Below are 27,395 nucleotides of genomic sequence, written 5' to 3' on the forward strand. Positions count from 1 at the left end.
CTTTAGGTGTAAGGTTAAGTTGTTTATTTGAGATGTTTCATGTTTCTTGTTTCTTGAGGTAGGATTGTATTGCTATAAACTTCTCTCTTATAACTGCTTTTGCTGCATCCCATAGGTGGAGGCCATATAGTCTCATTTTGTGACATTGTGCTGCCCTGTGAATATAGCCGCATACAATACATAAATGAGTGAGTGAGGCTGTTCTCCAACACAACTTTACTTACAAAAGCGAGGAGCAGTGGGCCAGATTTGGCCTGTGGGATATAGTTGTGGCCTCCTGTGCTTGACAATGCTCGGCGGTTTTAGGGCTTGCGAGAATCTTAGCTAATTTCTTCATATTATATGTGAGTCATCTGTAGAAAGGGGGTTAACTGACATACTCAAGGTCACACACTTAGGACAGAGCAAGTAGTGACAAGGAAGTCACCTAAAAAACAGCCCTGCATTTTTAATTTATTTGTTACTTTCAGTACTTGATTATATTCTATTCAGCATTGAATTACAAACTGGCGGTATTATTCTCTTGTTTCATGTTTAATTACTTTATGTGGGTCCGTATATTATTGCATCTCATGAGGGGATGGGAGGTAGATAGATAATAGATAGATAGATAGATAGATAGATAGATAGATAGATAGATAGATGATACATAGGTAGATTTTATTGCCCAAACTTGTTAGAACAGTACGGAGCATAGAGTAAGATCTCAAGAAATATTTGTGATTAAAGTCTTCCAGGAGAACATACAGTTATGTAGCATTTTTCTTAATTACATGGTTATAGATTTTGTCTCAGTTTAGAAGATTGTGAGGTTGCCGATGCTTAAATTCTGATAATAATTTTATAGTCCCCTTTTTTAAAAAAAGCAAATAATCTTTTATATGCTCTTATCTTTCCTGATCCAAGTTTTATTCTAACTTTGTTATTTTGGTTTATATGAATTTTAAAAATCAGTGAAAAAATTTTAATTTCGTATGAAGATGATTAATTTGTTATGGAAGTCAAATTTTTTTTAAAAATGTAATAAGGATAAACTATCTTCAGGTTTTATAACTGCTATATTTATTCTAAATTTAAACTTGCTAATGGATCACTTAATTATTTATCAACTTCATTTTAATTACTTTCCATGTGTAACATGTAACTATATATGCATTGAATGCTTACTTTTGGAAAATGTGTCATTCCTTATTACCAGGTATAAGCTAGCCTTATTGAGCAGGTTTAGACTAGAAAAGGTTTCTCCTGGCACGATCCTGTTGATTTCTAGCAGAGCTCACTTCCTCTTTTCCTTCAAATTACTACTCAGATGTCACCTGATCAAAGGGGCTTTTCTTGACTAGGCAGCAAAAAACAGCAACTCTCTCAGGCCTCCACCCCACCCCCCAAACTCCTTGCCCCCTCTTTCATATTTAGTGTCTCTCTGTAGTATTTTTCACTGTCTCATACTATAAATTAACCTTTATGTTTTTACCTGTTTGTTTTTGTTTTACTTGTTGTTAGTTTCTGCTGGAACATAAATTATATGAGGACAGGAATGTTGTCAGTTTCATGTACTGCTGCATTTCCTGTGCCTGGCACAGCACAGGTTCTTTTTTACATATTTATTTATTTATTTTATTTTTATTATTTTATTTTCTTTTCTTTTTTATTGAAGTATAGTTGATTTACAATGTTTTCTTAGTTTCAGGTGTTCAGCAAAGTGATTCATATATATATATATATATATATATATATATGTTCTTTTTCCAATTCTTCTCCCTTATAGGTTATTACAAAATATTGAGTATAGTTCTCTGTGCTATAAAGTAGGTCCTTGTTGGTTATTGGTTATTTGTTTTGTATATAGTAGTGTCTATATGTCATAGATTCTTATTTTATATGAATGAATAAAATAAAAATGAATGAACATTAGCACATTCTTAATATAATGGAAACTTTTGAACTAACGATTACTCCTTAAAGTTAAATGCAGAATTTACATCAAAAGACTGTACAAAGTTAGACTGAGTCAGAAGTTAGGAAATCAAGGTTTTATATGTGTGCTCACTGGCATCTAAACTGAATAGTAAATTTTTAGACAGTTAATATGAAATCCTTCACTGTGGATTCTTACTTTGTGAATTGATACTTTTTAAATAAATTTTATGTTCATCGTTTCATTCTTTTACATTTAACTTTCCAGGGACTATATTCATTCACACATGCATATTTCTCAGAGGCACTTGCAGCAGAACTAAGAAAAATAAGAAATCTGACTATGATTTACAAGGATGGATGTGTTCATTTTAACTTCAGTTTTGTACACACTTGAGTGGTGAGATAATGAATAATAATTCATTTCCCCAGTATCATTGGGGACGTCACTCCACTTGAGTGACTTTTCAAGAAAACTAGTTCATTCTTTCTACTGCTAGTTTTTTTTCCTGTTTATGAATATGTGAGAGAGCAGCCATTCTAGAAAACACAGTAGTTCTGTATCATATTAAACAGAATACTGAACACATGTAAACACTTGTTGGGGATTTAAGACCATCCCTCTAAAAGTTAGGTGTTGCACCATGTTGTAATTCAGCATCATGCTTCGAGACTCTGAGTTTGTTGGGTTTAGTTGTTGTTGTTGTTGTTTTTCATTCATTTATCCCCCCTCCCTCCCCCCTTCCCTCCCTCCCTCCCTCCCTTCCTTCTACAAATGTTGTGAGAGTGTGTGCCAAGTGCCAGGTACTGTTCAGATCACTGGAAAGTAAGCATTAAGCAAACTATCAAAAACTTTATTTCCATAGAGCTTCCAGTCGAGTGGAAGAGAAAAGCAACCAAACAATTGAATGAGAGAAAACACAACGTGTCAGATGGCTCTAAATGCTATGAAGGAAAATGAAGCTGGAAGTGGGTACAGAGAGTGAGGGCAGTGCGGTATTCTTGTAGCTGGGTGGACTAAGAAAGCTCGTCTGCATTGTGAGAGATAACATTGAGCAGAGCCTGGGGGAGGTGAGGGACGAGGCTTGTGGTCTCTTGCAGGGACCGCTGTGGGCCATTGGAGGACGTTGCACTTCATTCCAACTGACTGAGAACAGGAGCCAGGGGATATGTTGAGCGCAGGAGCCACCTTACCCACCTGTATTTTTAAAACTGTCCCTTTGGCTACTGTGTACAGAAGGACTATAGCAAGAGAGGAAGTAGGAAGGCTATTCAGTCTTTCACAGCAGTGATCGCAGATGGCTTCTTGGACCAGATGACCAGGTGACATGAGGTGGTAGGATTGGGGATATTCCAGTCTGAGAAGACATGGCCCTTGGTGCAGTCTCCCAGAGAGTGAAAGGAGACTGAAAAGACCCCCAAGAGTTGAGTCCTAGGCCCTTTAACATTTAGACATTAGGAAGGTGAGAACAATCCATCAAAGTGAAATGGGAGAGTCAGCAGTAGCAGGGGAGGAGGGAAAGAAAGTTAATGGCGGTGTAGACGCCAAGCGCGGAGTAGAATTGAGTGATCGGCTGGTTCCAGTGCAGTTGATTAGTCAAGTATGACGGGAACTGATTAATTTTTTTAGACAGCAGTGCTTTTTCGTGTTGGCGATTATCTTGTCTTCTCTTACTGACACCTCTTTCCTAATCTTTTAGTTTGGATATTATTCCTCCTGGTCTTCCCTCCTTCAGTCTCCATGTTTCTAACCCCGGATCCCTAGAATGAATAAATAACTGAAGATTTTTAGGAGATGCCAGATTCCAAAGCTTGGGAAATAAACAACCACAATGTTATTCATGATTCTGAGATAGCAGGCCTGCGTTGAGGTCCCTCAGAATAAAGCACTTTATCATAGTTATAACTCTTGAGAATCAGAAGGTGGTTTAAACTGTGCCTGTGGTTTATTAGAATTATCAGAGTTGAGTTACCGAGATTCCAATCATTTGCTAGATAGATTTTAAATTTTGTACTATATTCAATGATTATTTTAACAAATCATTTTATCCAATGAATATTTAAAGATTTTTATTGAATCCCTCTCTCTTGTCTTTTCAGAAAAATGTGATGAGCCACTTGTGTCTGGACTCCCCCATGTAGCTTTCAGCAGTTCATGCTCTATGTCTGGGAGCTATTCTCCTGGCTATGCCAAGATCAACAAGCGAGGGGGTAAGGCGACTTTTATTTCATTTGTTGACAAATGTATTAAAGGAGAACATGTTATATTTACAACTGCATTTCTAAAGTATATTTTATCGTACAACAACTATTAACTGGCCCCCAAAATCATTCTCCCCGCTTTTGTTAACAGAGACATAGACACTTACTATAAACCTCTTTTGTAGCCACTATTGTGGAGTGATATAGAAAAAAATGGGCTAGAAATAAGAGACGGTAAATTAAAGAGGAAGGATTTTTGGAGTTGCATATGATAATGAATTCAAAATGACATAAAAGTTCTGAGTTAAGGGAAGTCTTGTTAATCAGAAAATCATTTAGAAAGAAGTTAAAAAAGAATTGGTTCCAAATATGTGTACCATGCACGAAAAAGAATACTTTGTATTAACTGCTTTTTTCCCTTTTTATTAATGTACACACTTAGTTTCTCTTGAAAATGCAGGATGAAAAAATATGACCCTTTGCAATTTCTCCCCCAGCACACAGAATTTAGCTTTGTTACTAAAGCCATGTAAAAATTTGTGTACATTTGCAGCTAAAATTTGACTTTTGGACTTTAAAGACATGGTATTAATTAGTAAATGATGATTTCAAAGTAGACAGCAGTTGATAGAGAATACAAGAAGATGATTAAGAACAGAAACTTAAAACTCTTTTGCTTCAAAGGAATGCTGATATAAATATCAATGAATGACAACTTGGAAAGAAACAATATTTTTTTGGATAAATATGTATCAACTAACAAAGCCCATAATTTTTTTTCAGTAAAACAGGAAATACTAAGTTTAAATCACAACCAATTCAGGAAAAAAATGTGAAAAAATAAAGAAGGAAGGAAAAGGAGGGAGGGAAAAAATATAAACAAAGGTGAAAAAAAAGAGAACAGGGGAAAACCCAAAAGGGGAAGAAAAAAGAAGAGGGGAAGAAAGAAAAAAAATATCAGAAAAGAGAGAAAAAAATATCAGAGAGATTCAGAAAGACCAAAACGGAGAAGAAAATATGTAAGGAAAAAGTAGAATAATATATACAGAAATTCACACAAGTGTGAAGATACCTTAATCAGTAAAAAAAAAAAAAAAAAAAAAAAAAAAAACTTGGTGAAAGAGATACACAGACAGAGGTAGAGGAAATAAATTTTAAATATATATACAGCTTTGATTTAAAAGTAGTATTCATCAGCTGCTTTATTTTTTTCAGTGAGCTCTTTTTTTTTTAAGTTAAGGTATAATTGACATAATATATTAGTTTCAGGTGTACAACATAATGATTTCATGTGTGTATACATGTATGTATTGCAAAATGATCACCACAATAAGTCTAGTTAACATCTGTCACTATACACAGTTACAAACTTTTTTTCTTGCAATGAGGATTTTAAGATCTAGTCTCTTAGTAACTTTCAAATATGTAGTGCATTATTGTTAACTATAGTCACCATACTGCATATTACATCCTCATGATTTATTTATTTTATAACTGGAAATTTGTACCTTTTGACCCCCTCCACTCATTTCGCTTAACCCCTCCTCACCCCACCCCCGCCTCTGGGAACCACCAGTCTGTTCTCTGTATCTGCGTAGTTACGCTCATTTCATCACGTGATATTCACCAGGCTATGGGCATGAGAGACCTGGTGAGTTACTATAAGTTTTCAAAAATTTTCCTTAAATATGTCAAAGTAATTAAAATTTTAAAGTATTCCTTTTCCATACAAGTCACTAAAACCAAACCAAAAAAAAAACAAAAAGAATATAGATAGAAAAACATGAAACAAAGAACTTACCATACCCAAAATCATAATTATGATGCAGGCCAGCCTAGCACTAATAAATGTGGAATAAAATATAAAAGGGAAAAGAAATAATACATATATCCCCAGATGTCAAGGGGATGTGATATTCCCTAAAGGAAGTGTCATGATACTGAGAGATCGAAAATAACTTTAATGAAAGGAAGCAGTCTCAAAATATTTCTTTAGAAAGTTCTGTGCGAAAATACGACTGATGAATTTTATACCCAGTGAATTTGAGCAAGTCACGTCAAGCGTACAACCTCTTCAGGAATACAAATGAAACAATCCAACCAACAGTGAGATGAGTGAAAAAAATAAAGAAAGAAAGAAACCATGGTCCAATGATGGATACTGAGCAGTGATTCATTTAAATGTAAGATTGTGACTAGATAATTTAGGAATTACAGTTGTAGAACAGAGTATAAATGTTACAGATGCAAGAAGGTAAAAATACCAAACTATGGGATTAGCTATGTGCTTTTCCCCCCTGCCCCCAACTTTTCAGAACAGGAGGCCACTAGATGCTGTAACTTTAAGTGCAGATTTATTTTGTTTTTGTTTTTTTAGGAATTAATATATTTTATTAAGAAACATCAACAGTTTTTTTGTTTTCATTCTAGTAAAGTTATGTTAAAATATTTTTTCATTTTAAAATAGTACAAGTTGCCACTTTGAATTATTTAGAGCTATTTATTTATCTACTCGTATATGTGGAGTGAGGTATCTGAAATTAAACTTCTAAAATGTTAACTTTCTTTAAACCTGGAGGATGGGACTTGAGGAATGTTTTCACTTTCTTTATAATAAGTTTCTTTATAGTTTATAGAATGTATACATCTATACCTATACATATATGTACATAGATAGAGGTACAAATACAATGCATTTCCAATAAGAAAGTTGTTTTGAAGTCAAATGATTATAAAACACAATTTATGGTTTCTTAGTTGTTTGACTGGAAGCTTATTTGACTTTTGATACAATTGTATCTTTTGATACAATTGTATCTTTGACTATTGATACAATGCATTATCATGTGTTAGGGTAAAAACCTGATGTTGTAGTTCATTGGGAAAAAGCATTGTCTGTGCTATAGTTATAGATTTATGCTTGCCTATGGTCCATTTTATCAATATTTGTTATGTGGGAAGGTTTAGTTACTTATTTTTTGACTCCCAAAGACCCCTTTTGCTTCTCAGTGGTGTATGTGCATAGTTGCCTATAACTTCCTCACCCACCCCAGCCCACACTGTCTACCTGTTTGGGACTGTCACACAAATGGCCACATCTCCACTCCTCACACTGCCCTGCCTCTGCGTGTGCATACAAGACACCCATGCACAGGGCTAGCTTAACCCTGGTTGAGGTTAGTAACCTCAGTATGGGTCAAGGTACCCAGCATCAGAGAGGAGGGTTATTTCCTCTATAAGAAAAAAACAAATATTAAAGAAACAAACAACCCAATCCAAAAATGGGCAGAAGACCTAAATAGACATTTCTCCAAAGAAGACATACAGATGGCCAAGAAGCACATGAAAAGATGCTCAACATCACTAATTATTAGAGAAATGCAAATCAAAACTACAGTGAGGTATCATCTCACACCAGTTAGAATGGGCATCATCAGAAAATCTACAAACAACAAATGCTGGAGAGGGTGTGGAGAAAAGGGAACCCTCTTGCACTATTGGCGGGAATGTAAATTGATACAGCCACTATGGAGAACAATATGGAGGTTCCTTAAAAAACTAAAAATAGAATTACCATATGATCCAGCAATCCCACTACTGGGCATATACCCAGAGTAAACCATAATTCAAAAAGACACATGCACCCCAATGTTCATTGCAGCACTATTTACAATAGCCAGGTCATGGAAGCAACCTAAATGCCCATCGACAGACAAATGGATAAAGAAGAAGTGGTACATATATACAATGGAATATTACTCAGACATAAAAAGGAACAAAATTGAGTCATTTGTTGAGACATGGATGGATCTAGAGACTGTCATACAGAGTGAAGTAAGTCAGAAAGAGAAGAACAAATATCGTATATTAACGCATGTATGTGGAACCTAGAAAAATGGTACAGATGAACCGGTTTGCAGGGCAGAAGTTGAGACACAGATGTAGAGAACAAACGTATGGACACCAAGGGGGGAAAACCATGGTGTGGTGGGGATGGTGGTGTGCTGAACTGGGTGATTGGGATTGACATGTATACACTGATGTGTATAAAATTGAGGACTGATAAGAACCTGCAGTACAAACAAACAAACAAACAAAACAACTAATACTAAAAAAAAAAAAAAAAGGAATGAAATACTTACACACACTACAGCATGGCTGAACCTTGAAAGCATGGTCTCACTGAAAGAAGCCAGACACGACAGGCCACATATTGAATGACTCCATTTCTATGAAATGACCCAAAGAGGTAAATCCATGGAGACAGAGAGCAGAGCAGTGGTGACCAGGTACTGGGGTGACAGGAATGAGGAATGACTGCTTATTTGGGGGGGGGGGGGGATTATCTCTTGTGTTGATGAAAATGTTCTAAAATTGGTTCTGGTGTTGGTTGCACAAGTCTGTGAATATACTGAAAACCATTGAATTGTGTACTTCAAATGGGAGAATTGTGTGATATATTATCTCAATAAAGTGGTTTATAAAAAAAGAAATATATATATATATATATATATATATATCTTTATATGCATCCTTGTAAGTAACATAGCAGCAACTTTTATAAGACAATTTTTACAGTGTTTTAACATATAGGTGTATGACATTGCTTCCAAGTACCGTTCACTCAAAGTAATTAAATCAAAAGTCCGTAGGAATAAGACTAACTATTTGCTTTATATAACTTAGACGAATCTGGCAATAAATTTTAGAGTATCAAGAAAAATGGCTGGATTTAATGTTTTAGGTAATCTATAAATACTAGTTCTCTCAGTAGTGCTTTTGAAAGGCATTAGGAGATAGTAATTGAGAGACTATATACCTAACAAATACCTAGAATACAACTAGTCTATGTTGCCCTATAATCAGGTACTTTAACCATTAGCTGATATAAAGTCGATAATTCTCTTGTAAAAATTAAAGAGCCTAAAAGACATATATTTATTTAGAAAAATATAAATGCTATGAAGATTAAAATTTTCTCAAATATGTTTGCAGTTTTACTTTAAAATTAAGACACATGGAATGCTAACATCTTTGATTTCTATGTCACAGGGCATGGAGAAATGAATATATCCTGGAAGTATAATAAAACAAGTATAATAAAACAAAATCAGACATTAATAATTTCCACTACAGTGTTCATAAAACATGAATCTGTGACCAATGTAATGTTCCACAGTAACGGTACTCTTTAAAATAAACGAATTTGAAAAATATTGATCTAAAAAACAAAAAAAAAGAAAAAAACAAAAAGAACTCCACATATGGTTATTTCAATTAAAAAAAAAAATGAAGCTTTTTATTCCATTATAAAATTTATATGCAAATGTCCTTGGAAGAGGACCCATGTTGACTGAGATTCAGGCTAAGGTATAAATGGCTAATGACCAGCATTGAGTGAGAATTGTTTTGTTTTGTTTCTAGTGCAGCACAAAATTACATATCTTAAAAATAAATATATACCTTAAATTATATATCATAAAAATAAAGCAGAGAATTCTAAAGGGAGAAGAAAATATGGTATATGTCAGGGAAGCAAGAAATGCTAGTGATATATTTTTTTACTTGACTATTGGCAAGAATCATCTGATACATCCACCACATAACCATCTGAAAGCAGGAAGATATTATACTGCCAGAGAAGGATGAAAGAATGTAACTTACTAATTATACAAATACGGAAAAGAACAAGTTCAGTTGAGTATTATGTTGATAAACATTGCTTCAAGTTTTTATCATTTATTTAAATGATAGTCTTCAAATACATTTTGGAGTGATAGATTTATGAGTACATAGAAAAGCAAAATATAAATGCAAATATACATTCAGACAACAGATTGACACACATTTATAGAATGGAGTTTAGCTTTTGGGCCCCTGCAGTACAAATCCATCTGCTACAGCCTGGATGTCAGGGACCAGAACATGACAAAACTGGGAGGAAATGTGATGTTTAAATGAAAGAATCCACTTGTAATTCTATCAAGTCTTTTGGAGCCTACTGCTTTAAGGGTTTTTGTTTTTGTTTTCATTTTTGTTTGTTTCTTTTAAAACAATACCTACCTCCTGTGATCTGTGTTCTGAATTTATCTTCCCATTCTTAATGCATTGGAGCTTTCCCAGTCTTGTGTCATTCTGAGTCAATAGCAATTAGATGGATTACTCTTTCCAAAGGGTAGCACAGATATTAACCCTTTGAGAGTTTTGTGGAAGGTATCCACCACCTGACATTTGCATAGTATTTTACAGATTATAAAATGCTTTCATACATGTTCTAAGTGTCCCTTAATCGTCACAACAACCTTGATAGATAGAATAAGTTAGAGATGCCAATCATTTCTTCTGCCAAACTGTCAACTTTCTACTCCACATGCCTTTTGTAGAAGTCATCCTCTCTCTACTGCCCCAAAGGGACAGTCATTCTACCACATGGTCCTCTCATCCCCCCACTAGAGAGAACCCACGATCTCAACTGATGCCATCAGAATCTCTGTTTCATTTATGCAACATAAACTTAGGAACCAAGAGGACTACTGGGTAAAGCACGATAGGCTGCAAGTAAATAAGACAGAGAGGAGTGAAGCAGCTGCTGGAGAAGAAGTGAAGGCTTGAGGCCACATACATCCACGTGAAGGATGGACAAAGTCTCTGGTCTCATTCCTATTCTGCCATCACCTCTGGCTGTACTTCTGCTTGAGCCTGTGAAACTTACCTTTCTAATTCTAATAATCACCTCCTCTGGCCTGAGCTAATTTTAGTAAATCTGTCTTCCTATTTACCAAAGAATTCCTGATTAAAAACCATGAAGCATTATCAGTGCTGCATTTGAATTAACCCAAAGATAGAACCTACAAAGAGATGGAAAGTTTGAGTCAAGTTTCTTTCACCCTCTTGCCACTTACTTTTACTTAGTAGATATTTCACTGCTTGCTGCTCCTCAGACTTTTTGTTTTTAGGTTTGCTTCTTGGATAATTCCTCCTGTTTTAGGAATCTGTTGTCTTCTCTCTTAAACCCAGGGCAGAGACTTGTAGTGGGGGTGTTTTGTACTTTTGTATCCTTTGTTTCCTCCAGCAGGGAGAACAGATTACATTTGTAGGTCATAGAAGTGATGATCACTTCTGGGAGGAATACGTATATAAGAGACATCTGGAAAGGCTGCTGGAGCAGGTCACTTAATGTCCACACTTGCATCTTAAAAAGAAGAGCAGTCCTTTCCTTCCCTTAAAATATACCACTGAAGTTAATCATTGCTACCATGCCTTGATGCCTAGGCTTGGTCCAGTCATTGCTTTAGTCATTTTTCTTCTTCCTGTTGGCCAAGAGGGAGCTTTAGTAATTAGCGTAATGCCAACCTCTTCTCCAGTTCACACTTATACACTTACACATGTTGGACCGCCTCTTGCAGCTCCTAGGTGGCTCAGCAAGTCGTCATACCTCACTCTGCTCTCCAGAGATCTGTTCCTGCTACTCCTGGAAAGCAAAATTTTCTCTCCTCCATTGCAGTGTCAGTTCTCTTGTCCCTTAGTTGCAATTGTAATGCCCCTCCTTTTCTTCTTTCTATTCTTTCTCCTCTTTCTGCCTTAAATACTGAAAGGATCTGTCACAACTAATTAAACCCAGAACATAGCGTAGCTGGTACACTAGGAACTGGGAAGGCAATTACAATGCTTCCTTGAGAACTTTGTCTTTCTTTGTGCCGTTAATACTTCCTGCTGGTGCCCAGGCCTGGCCTTCAGTATCTGCCAGGTCAGGTAGTGTCTTTAACCTTTATTAGGAAGCTCCTCCCTTAGACTGTAACATCAAGGCTTAAATTATGAAATAGACTGAAGTTCCCAATCAGTGAGCTTCTGTCCCTTTTGGCAACTTCCATTCCACTATTTCCCTTCTTTTCCTTCTCTCGCCTCTACCACTTATTCCGTATTTCTCTTAATCCACTCACTGGTAATTCATTGTTACTTTAGTATGAATTCATTGGTCAAAGTGTTACACTTGCCTTTTAAGAGCAAATCCTTAGGAGCAGAAAAATCCAGAGAACTGTTTTTCTAGTATAGCATTTCAGAATATTTGACATTCCTATTTGGACTGGTTATACTTCTTCATCTTCGAATTACTCCCCTGCAAAGCCCTGCTGATTTTGCCGCCTCTCATGCAGTGCTAAGCAGTGGAAAGAGAATGACTGTCTCCATGCATAATTAGGTTCCAATATGGAATCAACCAAGGATGAGGATGGTATTAGTCAATTATTTTGACTTTCTGCATCTCAGCTTCCTGATTTCTGTGGTTATGGTTGTATGATTTATTATCCAAACCAGGCACTTTTGAGAGTGACAGTGCTATTAATAATTACACCAGGGTAATCCTGCAGGTATGGTACCCCTGTTTATATTCTGAATTGGAATCGATTATACAATTTTGCAGAGCTATTGTGAAGATTAAATGAAATACTCTACACAAACTGTATTGTATTTAAATATTAGTCTCTTTCTCATCAATGACTCTCAACTCCTAAAACAACACCACAGATATTAATATTTTAAAACATGGATTGAATGAAATATTCTTCTCATCACAAAAGCAATGCCTCCCTAAAAAGTGATTGCTAGAATTTGTGTATTTTCCAATGTGTTTTTCCTCTATCATCTTGTAAGATAAAAATGATATCATAATAATCGAAAGATCAATAAAGTAACATTTAAACATTTTTCATGATATTTTACATAAATTTTGGACTGCTGTTTACTTAAATGTGCCCCTAGTCTTTCACTTCAAACTCCTTTCAATTCAAATGAATTTATGTCACTGATTTTCAAATGTTATTTTGTTCTTCTTATTATAATTATGTCATTTGAATTAGATCTTATAGAATCCAATCTAATATATATTTATTAATTTTATGATACTCAGAAAAGCCAAAAAGAATTGTTCTGGACTTTAGGGAGAATAAAAACTACCATTTTTCCCTTCATCTATTTCAATTTTGACTATTTTTTAAAATGTATTTTAAATGATTTCTTCCAAAGCTCTCAGTAGGTCTTTGTATTCACCTTTACAATTGAATGAGAGTTGCCATCTAACTAACACTCTAAGTTTTAATTTATTTATTTTTAAATTTTAATTCTCAAATCTGAATCAAAATTCTGGCTTCACCGGGAGCTTTACAAAATTAAATATGCAATACAGGATACATTTGTATCATTGATACTTGTTAAAAAATGTTAGAATGCTGGAAGCATATTTACGGGGGAATAACTCACAAGTTTGTTTAGATGTGCCTTTTTAATTTGCAAATAATATTACTATGTTTCTGCTTGGCATCAAATTTTAAAATGTTGGAATTTTAATACCTTCTTTTGTGTTCCCCGTGGAAATCTATGCTGGGTTTTGTAGCATTTCCCATAGAGCACTGTTTCTCAAGGTGTGTGATGTGAATGCAAGCTATGAACACACACAACACATATATACACAACGTTTCCACAGTTAAATCAGCCAGGCAAATATTGTTTGGTGGTCCTCTCTAGGGGAACCAAAGAGAGCCCCTTTATCGTGGGACATCTTTAGAGCCAGTAGAACACACTTTCACTTTGAAAGAAGCTCTTATAAAATCTAGCCAAACATTCTGCACATCAGTGGTTTTAAACAGGGTTTGTTTAATATGCTTAGAAGTACAGTTGTGTCCAATGAGTTCACTACTGTGTTTCTAACAATATTGCTTTTAAAGCCTCTTTGATAATAATATGATGGATGATGATTTTTGGTTTAGCAGATAGGTTTAATTGGAGAAAGGGAGTTTTTTAGATTTGGGGCATTTGAAGTGAAGAAATTTTGGTTAATTATTTTAAGGAAGTTGCTATCTTGCCATGTTCATAGCAAATATTTGCCACTGACAAAATCATAAGCTGGATGAGGAGCAATGCCGTTATATCAACCCCTGCTACCATCTTTGAAATGGCTCTGGGATGTTAATTTTCTAACACTCTCTTTATATCACAGTATTAATAGCTGATTGTCTAAAATGAAATGTGAATAATCAATTGAGATAATACGCTTTGTCATTTTGCTTTACACACATTATTGAAAACCGTGCTGTTTGGTACTTGCCTTATAAAGTTTAGGACATATGGGGTGGGAAATCTTGACATCTGAATGAGCAAAGAAATATATCTAAATAATTATTCATTTTGAGAAGATATACTGATTAAATATATCTTTTTTGGATATGCTGCTATGGAGTTGGAGGAACTAGGTTTCCCTTCTACCCTTGGAGAGATCTTGGGTTACTTCCTCCCTTTGTTTAATTTCCCTAGTTATGTCACTTCTGTAATGAGAAACTTGGACGAGATGATCCCTAGGACCTTGTCATCTCTGAACACCCTCACCATGTAGCCAAGATCAATCATAATTCCCTGGTCTTGAACTTAATGAGCCACTACAGATTCTCATAGTCTGGACTACTTCGTCCTCTGGGCACAGAGATACTTCCGACTAAACAACTTTGAAAGTAGCTAAGATATCTGGGAGAAAACATTTATGAAATAAAGTTTTTACAAGTTGAATTTTTCTTTCTAAACCATTCCCGAATATATGCCAATGGTATGCTTAGAGATTAAATGTTTAATTATTCCTTTGCTATTTGCTAATTTTATTCAAAGAGAGGCTTTAATGTTTTCCACATTTCTGCCAAGAAGGTGGAGAATTTATGTGAATGATTTGTACCATATCAGAAATATTCATCTTAAGTCAGAAAGAGAAAAACAAATACCGTATGCTAACACATATATATGGAATCTAAGAAAAAAAAAAAGGTCATGAAGAGCCTAGGGGTAAGATGGGAATAAAGACACAGACCTACTAGAGAATGGACTTGAGGATATGGGGAGGGGGAAGGGTAAGCAGTGACAAAGTGAGAGAGTGGCATGGACATATATACACTACCAAACGTAAAATAGATAGCTAGTGGGAAGCAGCCGCATAGCACAGGGAGATCAGCTTGGTGGTTTGTGACCACCTAGAGGGGTGGGATAGGGAGGGTGGGAGAAAGGGAGACGCAAGAGGGAAGAGATAAGGGAACATATGTAAATGTATAACTGATTCACTTTGTTATAAAGCAGAAACTAACACACCATTGTAAAGCAATTAAACTCCAATAAAGATGTTTAAAAAAAAAGAAATATTCATCCTAAAAATAGAATTCTTCACACAATCTCAAAGCACTTTAACACAGTACTATGGACATGTTCAACTCTCAAAGAATATTTTCTGAACAAATGAACAAATGTACTGAATCATATTTGTTGCATAGATTTCTATCCACTTTAAACTTCAGAGGCTTATTGCTTCTCTGTTGAGATGATTTGTTAAATCAGAAGTGAGTATTTGCTAACATTTTTCAGTTTCAAAAAAAATTATTTCACAAGTTATTTAGTCACTGTTGTAGCCAACTGGAGTCTAGACAGTAATAGAGACTAAGTGACCATAGCAAACATTATTATCATCATTTCTAAATAAGCAATTTTAAATATCAGTTTTTTAGAATGTACACGCAGAACAACTGAGAAATGTTCCCATTGGTATCTTCCAACGTTTTCAAAATTGTGGAACAGGTACCATCAGGGTAATGATATTGATTTGGTAAAGCATGCCCTTCTTATTTCAGGATATGTCTTTCACAGATGAGGCTTTCAGTTTTAGCTGCTGCATCCACCGGGTAACAGGTGCCTTTGGGTGACAGTCTATGTTCTATCAGTCCTTGCGTTTGGCCCATAAAGAATACACTCTGTGTCCTATTTGCAACACTGTAGCCTCTGGGAAGAAACAAAGGCCAGAAATGAGCTTGGCATGTATACAAGTTGCTGTGTGGGGAACTCACATCAACTGATCATAGGAAGATTACTGCCCAGTGAGGGACACTGCACAAGACCCATTCATTCAACAAGGTTAGGGCACAAACAACCACACATGTGAAAAATATACTTCAAACCCTATAATTTCCTTCCTTCTACACCAGACGAGTGACTCTTCATCATTTTTCAATATCTACTCTCCTATGATTAGAGAAAGTTCCATGCTTTTTGCCTGTTTGCCTCTTCTCCCTTATTTCCTTCAGTAAGAGGAAAAACAAGCCAAATTATTTCCAAGACAATTGGGAGGATTTAATCTAGTAATGGCTCTATAAGCAACCTGGTTGGGTCATACTCATCAGAATGAATAGACCCTTGCCTTAATACCTTTAGCAAATTAATGACTTTTTCCACCCCTTTTTCTTCGGGAAGAATAAAAAAATTAGAATCGCCCTCTCTTTTATACTCATACCTTGCAAAACGAATTCTAAAAATATTGTCACTAATAACAATTCAAAGCAGTCCAACTTCTGTTAGCGTGCTGCCCTTCCTATACTCTGCAAATGAGCCATCCACATCTGCATTGTTTACTCATCCCCTTGCTTTAAAATCGAGATGTATGTTTGACATGAATATTGCTGACAATAAACCAGGACATTTAAGACAGTCTGCTTTCATCGTTCTTGCCTCTTTAACATTAAAATGTGAACACAAATTGTAGAAAGCTTTATGCCTCTGGTTTTTACCCCAAGGTCACTTTTACTTTTTCTTAGCTATTTTTATTTTCTTAGCAATGTAAGGAATTCGAGTTGTATGTTTTTATTTTGCTTTGTTTTGTCCCTCAGTAGCTTCTGGAATTTACTTCCTTCGTATCTGTTTTCCACTTTAACATCGGTGGGCAATGCTATTTTGTTCCAGTTAGAGGGTCCTCGTCTGAAGTTTATCTGCCACCTCCACATCACCAGACGTCTGCCGCCAGGTAGAGTGTTCTGCCTACAGGGTGAATTGTTTTGTATTAGAAGGTTTGTACCTGAGCATGTGTGTGAACAATGTATAAATACGCATGTTTTGTGGATTTTTCCCTAGCCAGTTTCTGGCACATATGTATTTCAGTGGATTATTAATTTGAGTTTGTTTTTATTTTGCTTTCGGCTGATGCTTAGAACACGAGATAAGCCCTATAATGCTCTCCTATTAAGATGACCAAAAGCATTGTTGACTCCCCTACTGTTCCTCTCTGAGTGTTCTAGAGAGTGGAAGTTGAAACCATATGCTTCTGTGGTCTATGTGTTTCTGTGATATTACAGATTCATAAGTGGTCGTTAGAGTCTCTTCAGTTTACGTTTTGATAAGGCCATGCATTCCAAATAGAGTTCCCAGAAAGAGGATGATTAAATTGTGCTTTGAATAGTTCCAACAGGAGGAACACATAGACAGGGTAGAAATGATGACCCCTTCCTCACTGTGGAAGGGCAGGCAGCCCACAACAAACACGTCCCAGGGAGGCCAGAAAACCAGAGGGTGTCAGCAATGCCCCCCCCCCAATCAATCCACATCTTAGGTTCAAACTGTATTAAGTTATCAGCAGTTCCTATTGGCCTCCAGATTTTTTATTATATAGATCGTTCTTCATCCACAGCATCAACATTTTTAAGTTGCTTGTCCTTCAGTAGTTGCCAAAAAGTTGTTACTGGTGGCTAAATAAGGTCTCTGTCTGTCTTTCGAGGTGCGCCATATTACTTTCTATCTCAGAACTTCGTATACGGTATTGGACCGTAGAGTTGCTTCTCTGAGCCCACAAGAAGGGGTGTGAGTGGAACACAAGCCCTACGTCTCCTGCATCTGTGGGTACCCAGCATCTAGGACGGTGCCTAGCAGAGATGAAATACAGATAGAAAAAAACGCTGGCATGTATACGTTATCTCATTTGAGCCCTACAAAAACCCTAGGAAAGAATTTAGCAGGAATAAAACTCAGTTTCATGGATAAGAAAACTTCAGTTCAAGAAAGTTTATATTCCTGCCCATGGCTACAGCTAACAGAAAGCAGATTTGAGCATTTGAAACAGCCTCTTCTGATTTCAAAATCACTTACTGTTCTCTTCTCCACATGTCTTCCCTGTCTATGTGAGCTTCTCTTTAGGAAAAATTGGAATACTATTTGAGTTGGTTTTAGAACATAGTTAAGTTTTTCCCACTGGTGTCTTAGAAAATAAACAGACACATTTCTCTATTTTATTTCTGAGTATATAATGACTATGTGATTTCTTTGCATGCTTATTATCTTTGTCTTACATAATCCAAGAGTAGTAAAGACATTGATTTAAATATTTACATATAATAATATAGGTTTAAAAGACACACCCCCCCCCCATTTTTCCCCCTACACTCAAAGCCTAGCCAAAATCTGCATTCCTTCAGTCTTGTTTCTGTATTTGGATGGTATGAAGTGGTAGGCAAAAAAGATATTACTTCACTTGAAATATTATATATGTGAGAACAGCCAAAGATTGGAACAAAACAATGAGACCAACATTCTGTCTCCCAGAAAAGAATTGAAATAAGAAAAAACTGGTGTGCATCAATATGCTAGAAACTGCTAGAAACTGACAGAAGCAATATTTTTTAAGCCACTAACATGGAGAAAAAGCCGTTAAGTCAGTACAAAGTGAAAGGAAATGAATAACAGAGATAAAACTCAACCACAAAATGGAAAATGTCTGCGATCTACTGGATATGCCATAAACTGGATCTCTGTTTGGTATGACATGGGAATAATCTGGGATTAATAATAACAATATCCCCCTGTATGATCATTCTCAATCACTGAATTGTTTCTTCCATTCCAAATGAAGGTTTCAGCAGTATTACATCTTGCCTTTCATTTTGTTACTGTTTAGTCGAATGAGCATACTTTCTGGAAACCTGTAGAGACTGCCAAGGGAATTGAATCTGTTTTTTCTCCCAACTTCTGTATACCAGGTATTGGCATAAGGAAATCAAAAGCTATTTGACCAATTGCTTCAAAACGATTATTATCTATCTTCTCTACATAAAATTCAAGACTTAATCATGGATGACGGAAAATAATTTTCTAAAGAGAATTTCAGACAAGCACAAAATGCCTTCAGGTTTCAATGCAAACTGTTGTATTTGAATTACCACAATTGAAAGAGAAATTAGAAAGGAAATAGTTGTATTTTCAACAACAAATAGTGTTTATTGGTCTTATGCTGAAAAGGCTAGCACTAGCTAGGCATCGGGCATGAGGAAGAGAGAGACCGTATAACCAGCAAGCCACCTAACCTCTTCCCCAGGAGTGAGTGCCTGACTCTCAAACACTTGCAGTCAGACTTGGGAGGAGACACCCCAGTGACCCATCTTGGGGATGCTTGTTGGGTATGTCCAATGCTGCAACTCCAGTAAAAATACTGCCTGATCTACATGATTTGGTCTGGGATTCCTTAGTCTATAGCCCAGCTTCCTGTGGTTCATAAAGAGGAGAAGTGTGTGTGGGCAAGCCCAGAGATGCCCACCAGGACCCGCTGTGCCTCTTGCGGCATTGGGGAGGAGGACTCAGAGAGACAAGGCATACTCTTCAGAGGAAGACCGAGAGAAAGGATGCTGGTTTTTGTTGTACTTCCATATCGATTTATTGTAAGAGCTTTGGAACCTTCCTTCCTATTGATATGACATACATTTGGAAATAATCAGTTCTCCTTAGCAACTTATCAATAAAGTGGCAAGGATTCACTAAGGAGAGATAGAGAGTCAAGATGTTTTATTCACAGCCTGGAACATGTAAATCAGCTTCTGGAATGCCAACCATTTAAATTCAAATAGATTTCTCAGTGAGACTAAAATCTAAAACCCTGGGATTCTATTTCTGTGTATTGGATTCATCAAGATTTGAGGTTCACTTTGTTCTCAATTCACAGGAATCTCCCCCTACCATTCTTTTCTTTGTTTGAATGGCTTAGCTGGTATGGAAAAAAGTGAGATTGATTCCTTCAGAAGCTCTAAAGTTTTACCTGTGCTAGTTTCACACACAAGAGTGGGAATAACAGAAGTCAGAGATGGGGAAATAAAAATCCTGCGGCCGAATGAGAATTCTACATCTCACTCTAGTCTGGAATAGTACAGTTATTCATATTTCAGGCACCTCAATTAGACATTCGTTATGCATGAACACTTATGTAACTCTGAGTTATTCAGGCTGGGAGAGAACATTGGCAATCTTTCTTTTTCTTTATTACTAAGACATCCTGTATCTAAAAGAAGGAACAAAACAAGTGCTAAAAAAACAAAAAAAACAAAAAACCTGTCTGCTGCATGTAAATCTAAATTTTAATGAATTGAGATTTGTTAAATCTTCAACAAAACAAGGCTAACAAGGTACATTTGGCTGTGTCTTTTCAAAGAAGCCATCTGAACGAATGGACTAGGACCAATTCTGTTAGAGTGGTAATACAGACTATAATAACATCATCGATTCTTTCAACCATGGACCTCTCAAGTAGTTCTAATACACAGTGACACAGGTGAAGACCTGGAAAGTCCAGACAGAGAAGACTAAGTAAGTAACAAAATAAGACTTGAAATGTTGCTCAGTTTAGAAGGAATAAGGGAGCCCAGTCAGTCAATAAACAGGCATTGAAATGAGCAACACCACCACTACAGATACGTCTGCATGTGGGGCTTAAACATCTGAAGAGTTGACAAGGGAACTTTTTAGGAACGCTGAAGTGAGATCATCATTATGAGGAGAATCACTGTTTGTCTGAAGCACATTGGTGAGTGTCTCAAGATCCAAATTTAGAGAAGGCTCGGGTGACATCTGAGTGTATATCAGAATGGCATAGACGTATATCTTAATGAAGAGGATTATTAAAGAGTTTCTCCCCATTACTCCATTGAGAGACCTGAGTTTTCTAGTAGAACAGACAAAAATACTTATTCCTTTCTTTTCTTTCTCTCTCTCTTCTTTCCTTCCTTATATACTCCCTTTGCTCAAATATTTTTTAAATGCCAACTTGTTTTAGTTTTATATGAAACAATGAACTTCCATTAAGTAGCTCACAGACTGAGGAGCTGGGTTAGGGGGCGTGGTGTGAACATGATGACTGCATAAGGATTACACCACCACGTGGCAGTGAAATTATATAAATATGAAGGTTATTATGGCATCATAGAGCACAGATGATTTATTTTGCTGAAGAGACTTCAGGGAATAGTTCTTAAAGGAGGTTAAAGTCATAATAGAATTTACTTTGTAGAATCTCATTTAAAGAGTTTAGTATAATCCAAGATACCAAAGTCAAAAACATTGTTTGTTAAAGGAGGATCAGCTGGTAATTTGGTTTTGCTAGCACTTAAAGCAAGAGTTAGCATGTGGTAAGAAGTATGGATTCACATGGACAAGGGTCGGATCATTGAGACCCTTGATTGTCATGCTAGGGAGCAAGACAAACCCCTGATTTTTAAACCAACCCTGACCTGGAATCTTCTCCATCTCAATAAATGGCAACTCCACCTTCTAATTGAGCCAGAAATCTTGGAATCTCCCATCATTCCTCTCTTTCTCCTATACCCCACATGCAAACCTTACCAGCTCTTCCTTCAAAAGAGATTTAACATCTGACCCTTTCTTACCACATCCACAACTAACACCTGGGCTAATCCAGCATCCTATTTTATCTGGATTAGATAGTACCTGCTTTCAATTTTATTCCCTGATTCTATTATTGCCCCATTCTGGCTGCCCCAAACAGTTTATCAACACAGCTGGACAGTAATCGTTTGAAAATCAGAAAAGAACCTGTCATTCTTCCACTTAAAAATTCTCCAACAGTCTTTGATCTCACTCAGAGTAAAAGCCCCCAGAGTCCTTACAAGGACCTATAAGCTCTTGCCTTAGTTGTCTGCTTATACCCATCATCTCTCTGACCTCATGTCCTAGTGTCTCTCACTCCTCTCTAGCCAAACAGGTCTCCTTGCTATTTCTTGTACTTGCTGCTGCCTTGGCCTAACATTCCATTTGCAGTACTATCACACTCAATTCCTTCAAGCTCCCAGTCAAATGACACCACCTTCTAGAAGCCTTATCTAGAAGCCCCATAAAAAATTTCCCACTCATTCACTGATTCTCCCAGTGACACTTGACCTTCATTTTTTTCCCCATGTACTCTTATAACTCGACTTGGTTCACAGTTCTAGAAAGAAGAAGATGATGATAAATTCTTAAAATATTTATAGAGAAAAAACAATAAGGAAATGGTAGTTGGAGATGTGAGATAACGAAAACATAGAAAGAGGCAAGAATAAAGGATCTCCCCGCCCAAGTTTCTATCTTTGGTGAATAAGAGGGTTGTGCCACTCATTGAGGCCAACAATTAAGGTAGAGAAAGGAAGCAGAGAGAGGGAGAGATTTGAAGATTCAGATTTACATATACTGAGTAGAAATTCAAGATAGAAATTAGCTTGGTAATCATATTTAAGAGATATTGGTGTGCACAAGGTCTCTGAAAAAATGCTAGGAGTGGAAATACTACAGTTATTTAGCAGGGGGCAAGAAGAACTGGGCACATAGAACCAAGAAAGTTTAGTGTTTAAGGGGTAGAGGGAGAGTAAGCCTTCACAGAAACCTGGAGATCACAAAAAAATGAGCAAAACAATAAGAGTGGGGTGTCTTTGTGATCAAGAAAATTAAAAAGTCATATGCAGCAAAGAGTTCCCGTAATATGAAGACTAGATCCTATAAATTTGTTTGTCAATATGATGGTCACTTATGCCCTTTACAGGAGTGGTTACAGTAGAATTTTGGAAGAAGCATCCAAAGTTTTCTGGGTAGAAGAATAAATTTAAGGTGAAGAAGTGGGGACAGCACATGTAGACGACATTTTCAGAATTTGGGGATGAAAGAAAAGAAGAAAAATTAGATAAGACCAGAGATGGGATGTGGCCAAGTTGGGTTTCCTTCTTTAATGTGAGTGAGATCTATGAATGTTTTAGAAAAAGCCCGAAGAAAGAGGAAAGTTAGTTGAAATTACAGTCAAGAAACTCCACAACTTATGGAGTAAGGTTTCAGAGATCCTAGGGCTCTCTTATATGCTGCTATGGTACGATGTTAAAGACCACAGCCTTCGTATTAATTCAGACCTGAGTTAGAAACTTGTTCTTCCAACTTATAAGCTATGTAATTTTGGCAAAGTCGTTAAACATCTTTCAACTCTATTTCTTCATACATAAAATGGGCATAATAATATCGCCCTAATAAAATTTTTATGAGGTATAAATGAGATTAATTTTTGTAATGTACTCAGCACATTACCTGGCACAAGGTTAGCTCTCATGAAGTGAAGGTTGTTTTAATTATTATCTGTATTGATATTATTCATTGTAAATACAGATACAGGAGTTGGACTTAAACAGGTATAAGAGGATACAATTATCCTCCGATACCAGAGGAAGAGAGGTAATAAATTGTGTGGATATATAATAGGAGTTTGTAGAGAGGAGAAAATAATTCAAAGACAATCATACTTAATAACTTTAGATTTCGCAGTAAAGTTTAAGGGAAACTCTGCTGTGAGTAGATAGGGAAGGACTGAGGGGCTTATAGATTTTTTTTTTTTGGAAAGCACATAGAAAGAAATGATAGAGGACTCAAGCCAAAATTACTACAATGTTAGTAGACATTCTTAAGGGCACACTTGTTGTTGAAGATCATCAATTTCATGACCTAAAGAGGCATGAATGTGTAAAATTATGTCATTTTCTCTAGCACTGTTTATTCACACAGGAGTAGAAGAGAGAAGACAGGTTGGAGTTCTGCGGATATATATTACATGAAGTTCTGTATGTCAGGAATTTAAGTATGTTCAGATAAAAGTCCTTAGGATTATGTATATATGTAGATAACATGAGTGGCTCCAAGAAGCCTGACTGAAAGTGGAGGTGTCATGACCAGGATGTCTCCTAGCAACCAAAGACCATGTATAATATAGCCAAGGACAAGGAACAACTAGGAGAACAGGTGATTATAACCAGATAATCGGCTATTGAAGAATAAGATTTCAGAGAAATCAGACATCTGGGTAATGACTAAGTCCAGGGTGTGGCCATCGAGAATAATCACCAGTGTATGAAAGGTCATCAAAGATGAAGAAGTCAAAAAAGCCTGAGACTGTGATTTTGGATTAGTTATTGGTATGGACACCATGAAGACAGGTCTTAAGTTCAACAGGAAAATGGAGTCAGATTCTAACGTCTTCAGGACATGAGGGAAGTGACCACAAGCTCAGTAGATGACAGCAAAAAATGGTAGAAAGTGGTAGAATCTAATGGCATTAACCTCAATGGACAAGAATTTGTGTGTTTTTTGTTTGTTTCGTTTGAAAATGTGTCTAGAAAATGAGAAAAATGGTCCTCTAGAGCCATAAAGAATGAAGAATGTTGAGCTACTACTAGACAGTCCCAAGAGCTGCGGAGGAATCATTGTCATTGATAAAGCCAACAAATATGGTTTTGTAGGTTGTGCACTGCATGACTCTAAAGGGCATCATCTGCCTTATGGTGTATGCCAGTGCTATCCAGTAAGATATAAAGTGAGTCCCATATGGAATTGTGAATTATCCAATAGCCATATTAAAAAAGTAAAAAGGAACAAGTGAAATACATTTTATGATATATTCTATTTAACCTCATATATCCAAGTATCATTTCAATGTGTAATCAATATAAACATTATTAATTTGATATTTTGCTTCTTCATAGTAAGTTTTTAAAGTATGGCATGTATATCACATTTATAACACATCTTAATTCAGAAGCTAAATTTTCATTAGAATTACTTAATCTGGAGACTTCCCTGGAGGTCCAGTGGTTAGGATTCTGGACTTCAGCTGCAGGGGGTGTGGATTCGATCCCTGGTCAGGGAACTAAGATCCCGCATGCCATGAGGCATGGCAAAAAAAAAAAAAAAAAAAAAAAGAAAGGAAAAAGAAAAGAAATATTTAATCTCTGTTTAAGTTTCATAAAATTTATTGTTGGACAACTAGACTCACATACCCAAGTTGTGCCCCAAATACTGAACATGCCCTCCAATAACTGAATTGTCAGTTTTTAAATGTAAAATCTTAAATTAATTAAAATAAAAATTTAAATTTAGTTCCTCATTCTCTCGGACAGGTGGTGGTCTCCCTGGCCACAGGTCAAGTGCCCGGTAGCCATATGTATTGGTCAGCCTAGGTCTATGTGACTATTGACTCTTGGGATTTGCAGTGTATAACCACATGCGGTGACGTTGATCTTTGGGGAAGAGTCAGAATTCAGTTAAAGCCAAGTGGTGGCTGGAAGACAACAGAATTGTAATAATTGAAGGGTGAGGGAGGGAGCTAAGTGTTTGATACCAATTCACAGGGCAGCCTCAGTTTATCAGGAAAAGCAATAATATCAGAGACAAGAATGAGGCAGCTGTTATTTAGTGCTAGAAATTCTTCAGGAAAGTACAGGGTTTGGGGGGTTCCTCTTGGGTGTCTGAGATGTAGGGTCAGTACTTCTTCCAGCCTTGAGGCTGCTGGGGAGGGGTCCCGTGGCTAAGTGCAGCCTCTGGCCCAGCATTGGATTTCAACCACAAGAGAGGTGTCAGGAAGTATGCTTTGAAGCTAAAGAAGAGTAGTTAGTGTGTGGATTACAACTCCAGGGAACAGAAGAGGAGCTTCTTTAAAGTAAGGAGCTTTGTTGACTGTTGAAGAAGATGGAACCCGAGAGGCATCCTTTCATTTCCAGAACATAGTATATATGCTGCCTGATGTTTACCAAGATCGTGTTGGGGTGTGCTCAGCCAAAACTCTTTCATCAAGCCCCAAAGAGAGCTGCTGCTTCTGCTGATGAAGAACTAGGATCTTTGTTTTGGACAGCTGCAGCCAAATCCTTCTCATGGAACCAGATTGATTCATGGTGTTTGAGAGAATGTTATTCTTTCAGTGAAGGCTGGACCAAATATCTTTGGATATTTTGTTTCATGGGTGTAACCCTAGCAATATGGGCCTGGATTCGTCAGTCACTCTAGTATAGACTAAATCCTATGCCTATGTAAAGTAATGTTGCATTCACATATCTGAACATTCTATGGAACTTCCTGTTTAGTATCGGAGTCAAAAAGTTTGTCCAAGTCATTGCATATGCATAATTTCTATTAAGTTTCAGGGGATTGATGATTAAAAGGTGACAGAAGGACATTATTTAATAATTACAAGAGAATGCATTCTTTAGCAAGGATAATGTACCTCATTAAAAATAAAAATCATTCAATTATTTCTCTGCTGAAAAGTATCAGTGTCATAGATAGCATGACCCAAGATATCAGTCATGATTTAAAGTCCCAAAATGGAGATTAAAGTATTCATAGTCATGGGTAAGATATAATTTTGCAGAGGTGGAAACTGATATACAGATAGATTAAATAATTTTCCCAAGGTGTCACAGTCATATGTGTTGGAACCAGGATTAAAAATTGAAATCTACCTAACTTTGTGTTTTTTTTCACAATGAGAAGCTGCCTACAATTGGAGACCCCCCAAGCTGCTGTAATAAGCCATAGGTGACATAATGCACTATACCAATTATTCATCCAGAAAAAAAAATAAAAGAGAACTTCTAAGTGGCAAAATTCTGTCCCAACATCATTCCGTAAAACAAATGCATAAAGCAAAAAAAAATTTCTTTGATGAAATAAAATATTAATAATATGTGGGTTTTTTTACTACATTAATTATGTAATGCCTTATATATTCATCAAGTTCTGCTCTAAAATGCAGCATCTCTGAATATAACCTACAGCTTTATATGCTATAGACAGAGCAGTCAGAGAAAGTAGAAATCAAGGGCACCCATTGCCTTTGAGGAGTTTTCAGTGAAAAATTTAAAGAAAAAAAATGCTAATCACAGTCATAATGGAAGTATATGAATATAACTGTTTTTCCCTGAAATCTGAACATTGATAATGAAAAATAAATCCTCATAATAAAAAGAATACTTTCTTACATTGTATAGCTTAGTGGGGAATTAGAATGTCATTGATAAATATTGAAAAAAAGAGACTATGCTGATGATATTTTAAACAATTCAATTCTGTATGTAGACATTTTGCTAACAATATGCTAATCCTCTGACTCCCTTCTTGGTTCTAACTTTACTTAGTGTTTCCCATAATACACTCTGACCCTGCAAATCAAAATCCAAGAACCAATCAAAGTACAAAATGCATTACTGCTAAGATGAGAATACAGGTGAAGATGAAAGTGTTCCTGGGGAAGACTAGCAAGGGTGTGGAAAGTGAGATGGGGAAGGAAAGCCAGTGGTTGGTCTCCAGCCCAATTCTGTGGATGTGACTTTGGCTCAGACCCCACAGGGCAGCTCTGGAGACAAGTCACACCT

General features: G+C 36.4%; 1 protein-coding gene across 1 annotated transcript in view; it reads left to right on the top strand.

Annotated features, from left to right (window-relative positions):
• The window catches only part of CNTNAP2 (contactin associated protein 2), a 1,784,833-nt gene that overhangs the window by 331,595 nt on the left and 1,425,843 nt on the right, over positions 1-27,395 (top strand). The window contains exon 2 of the mRNA XM_068550150.1: positions 4,018-4,128. Coding sequence (XP_068406251.1) covers positions 4,018-4,128 — 111 coding nt within the window. The remainder of the gene's footprint in view (positions 1-4,017; positions 4,129-27,395) is intronic.

The sequence above is a fragment of the Eschrichtius robustus genome, chromosome 8 (genome assembly GCF_028021215.1).
Source record: "Eschrichtius robustus isolate mEscRob2 chromosome 8, mEscRob2.pri, whole genome shotgun sequence".
Classification (NCBI taxonomy): Eukaryota; Metazoa; Chordata; class Mammalia; order Artiodactyla; family Eschrichtiidae; genus Eschrichtius; species Eschrichtius robustus.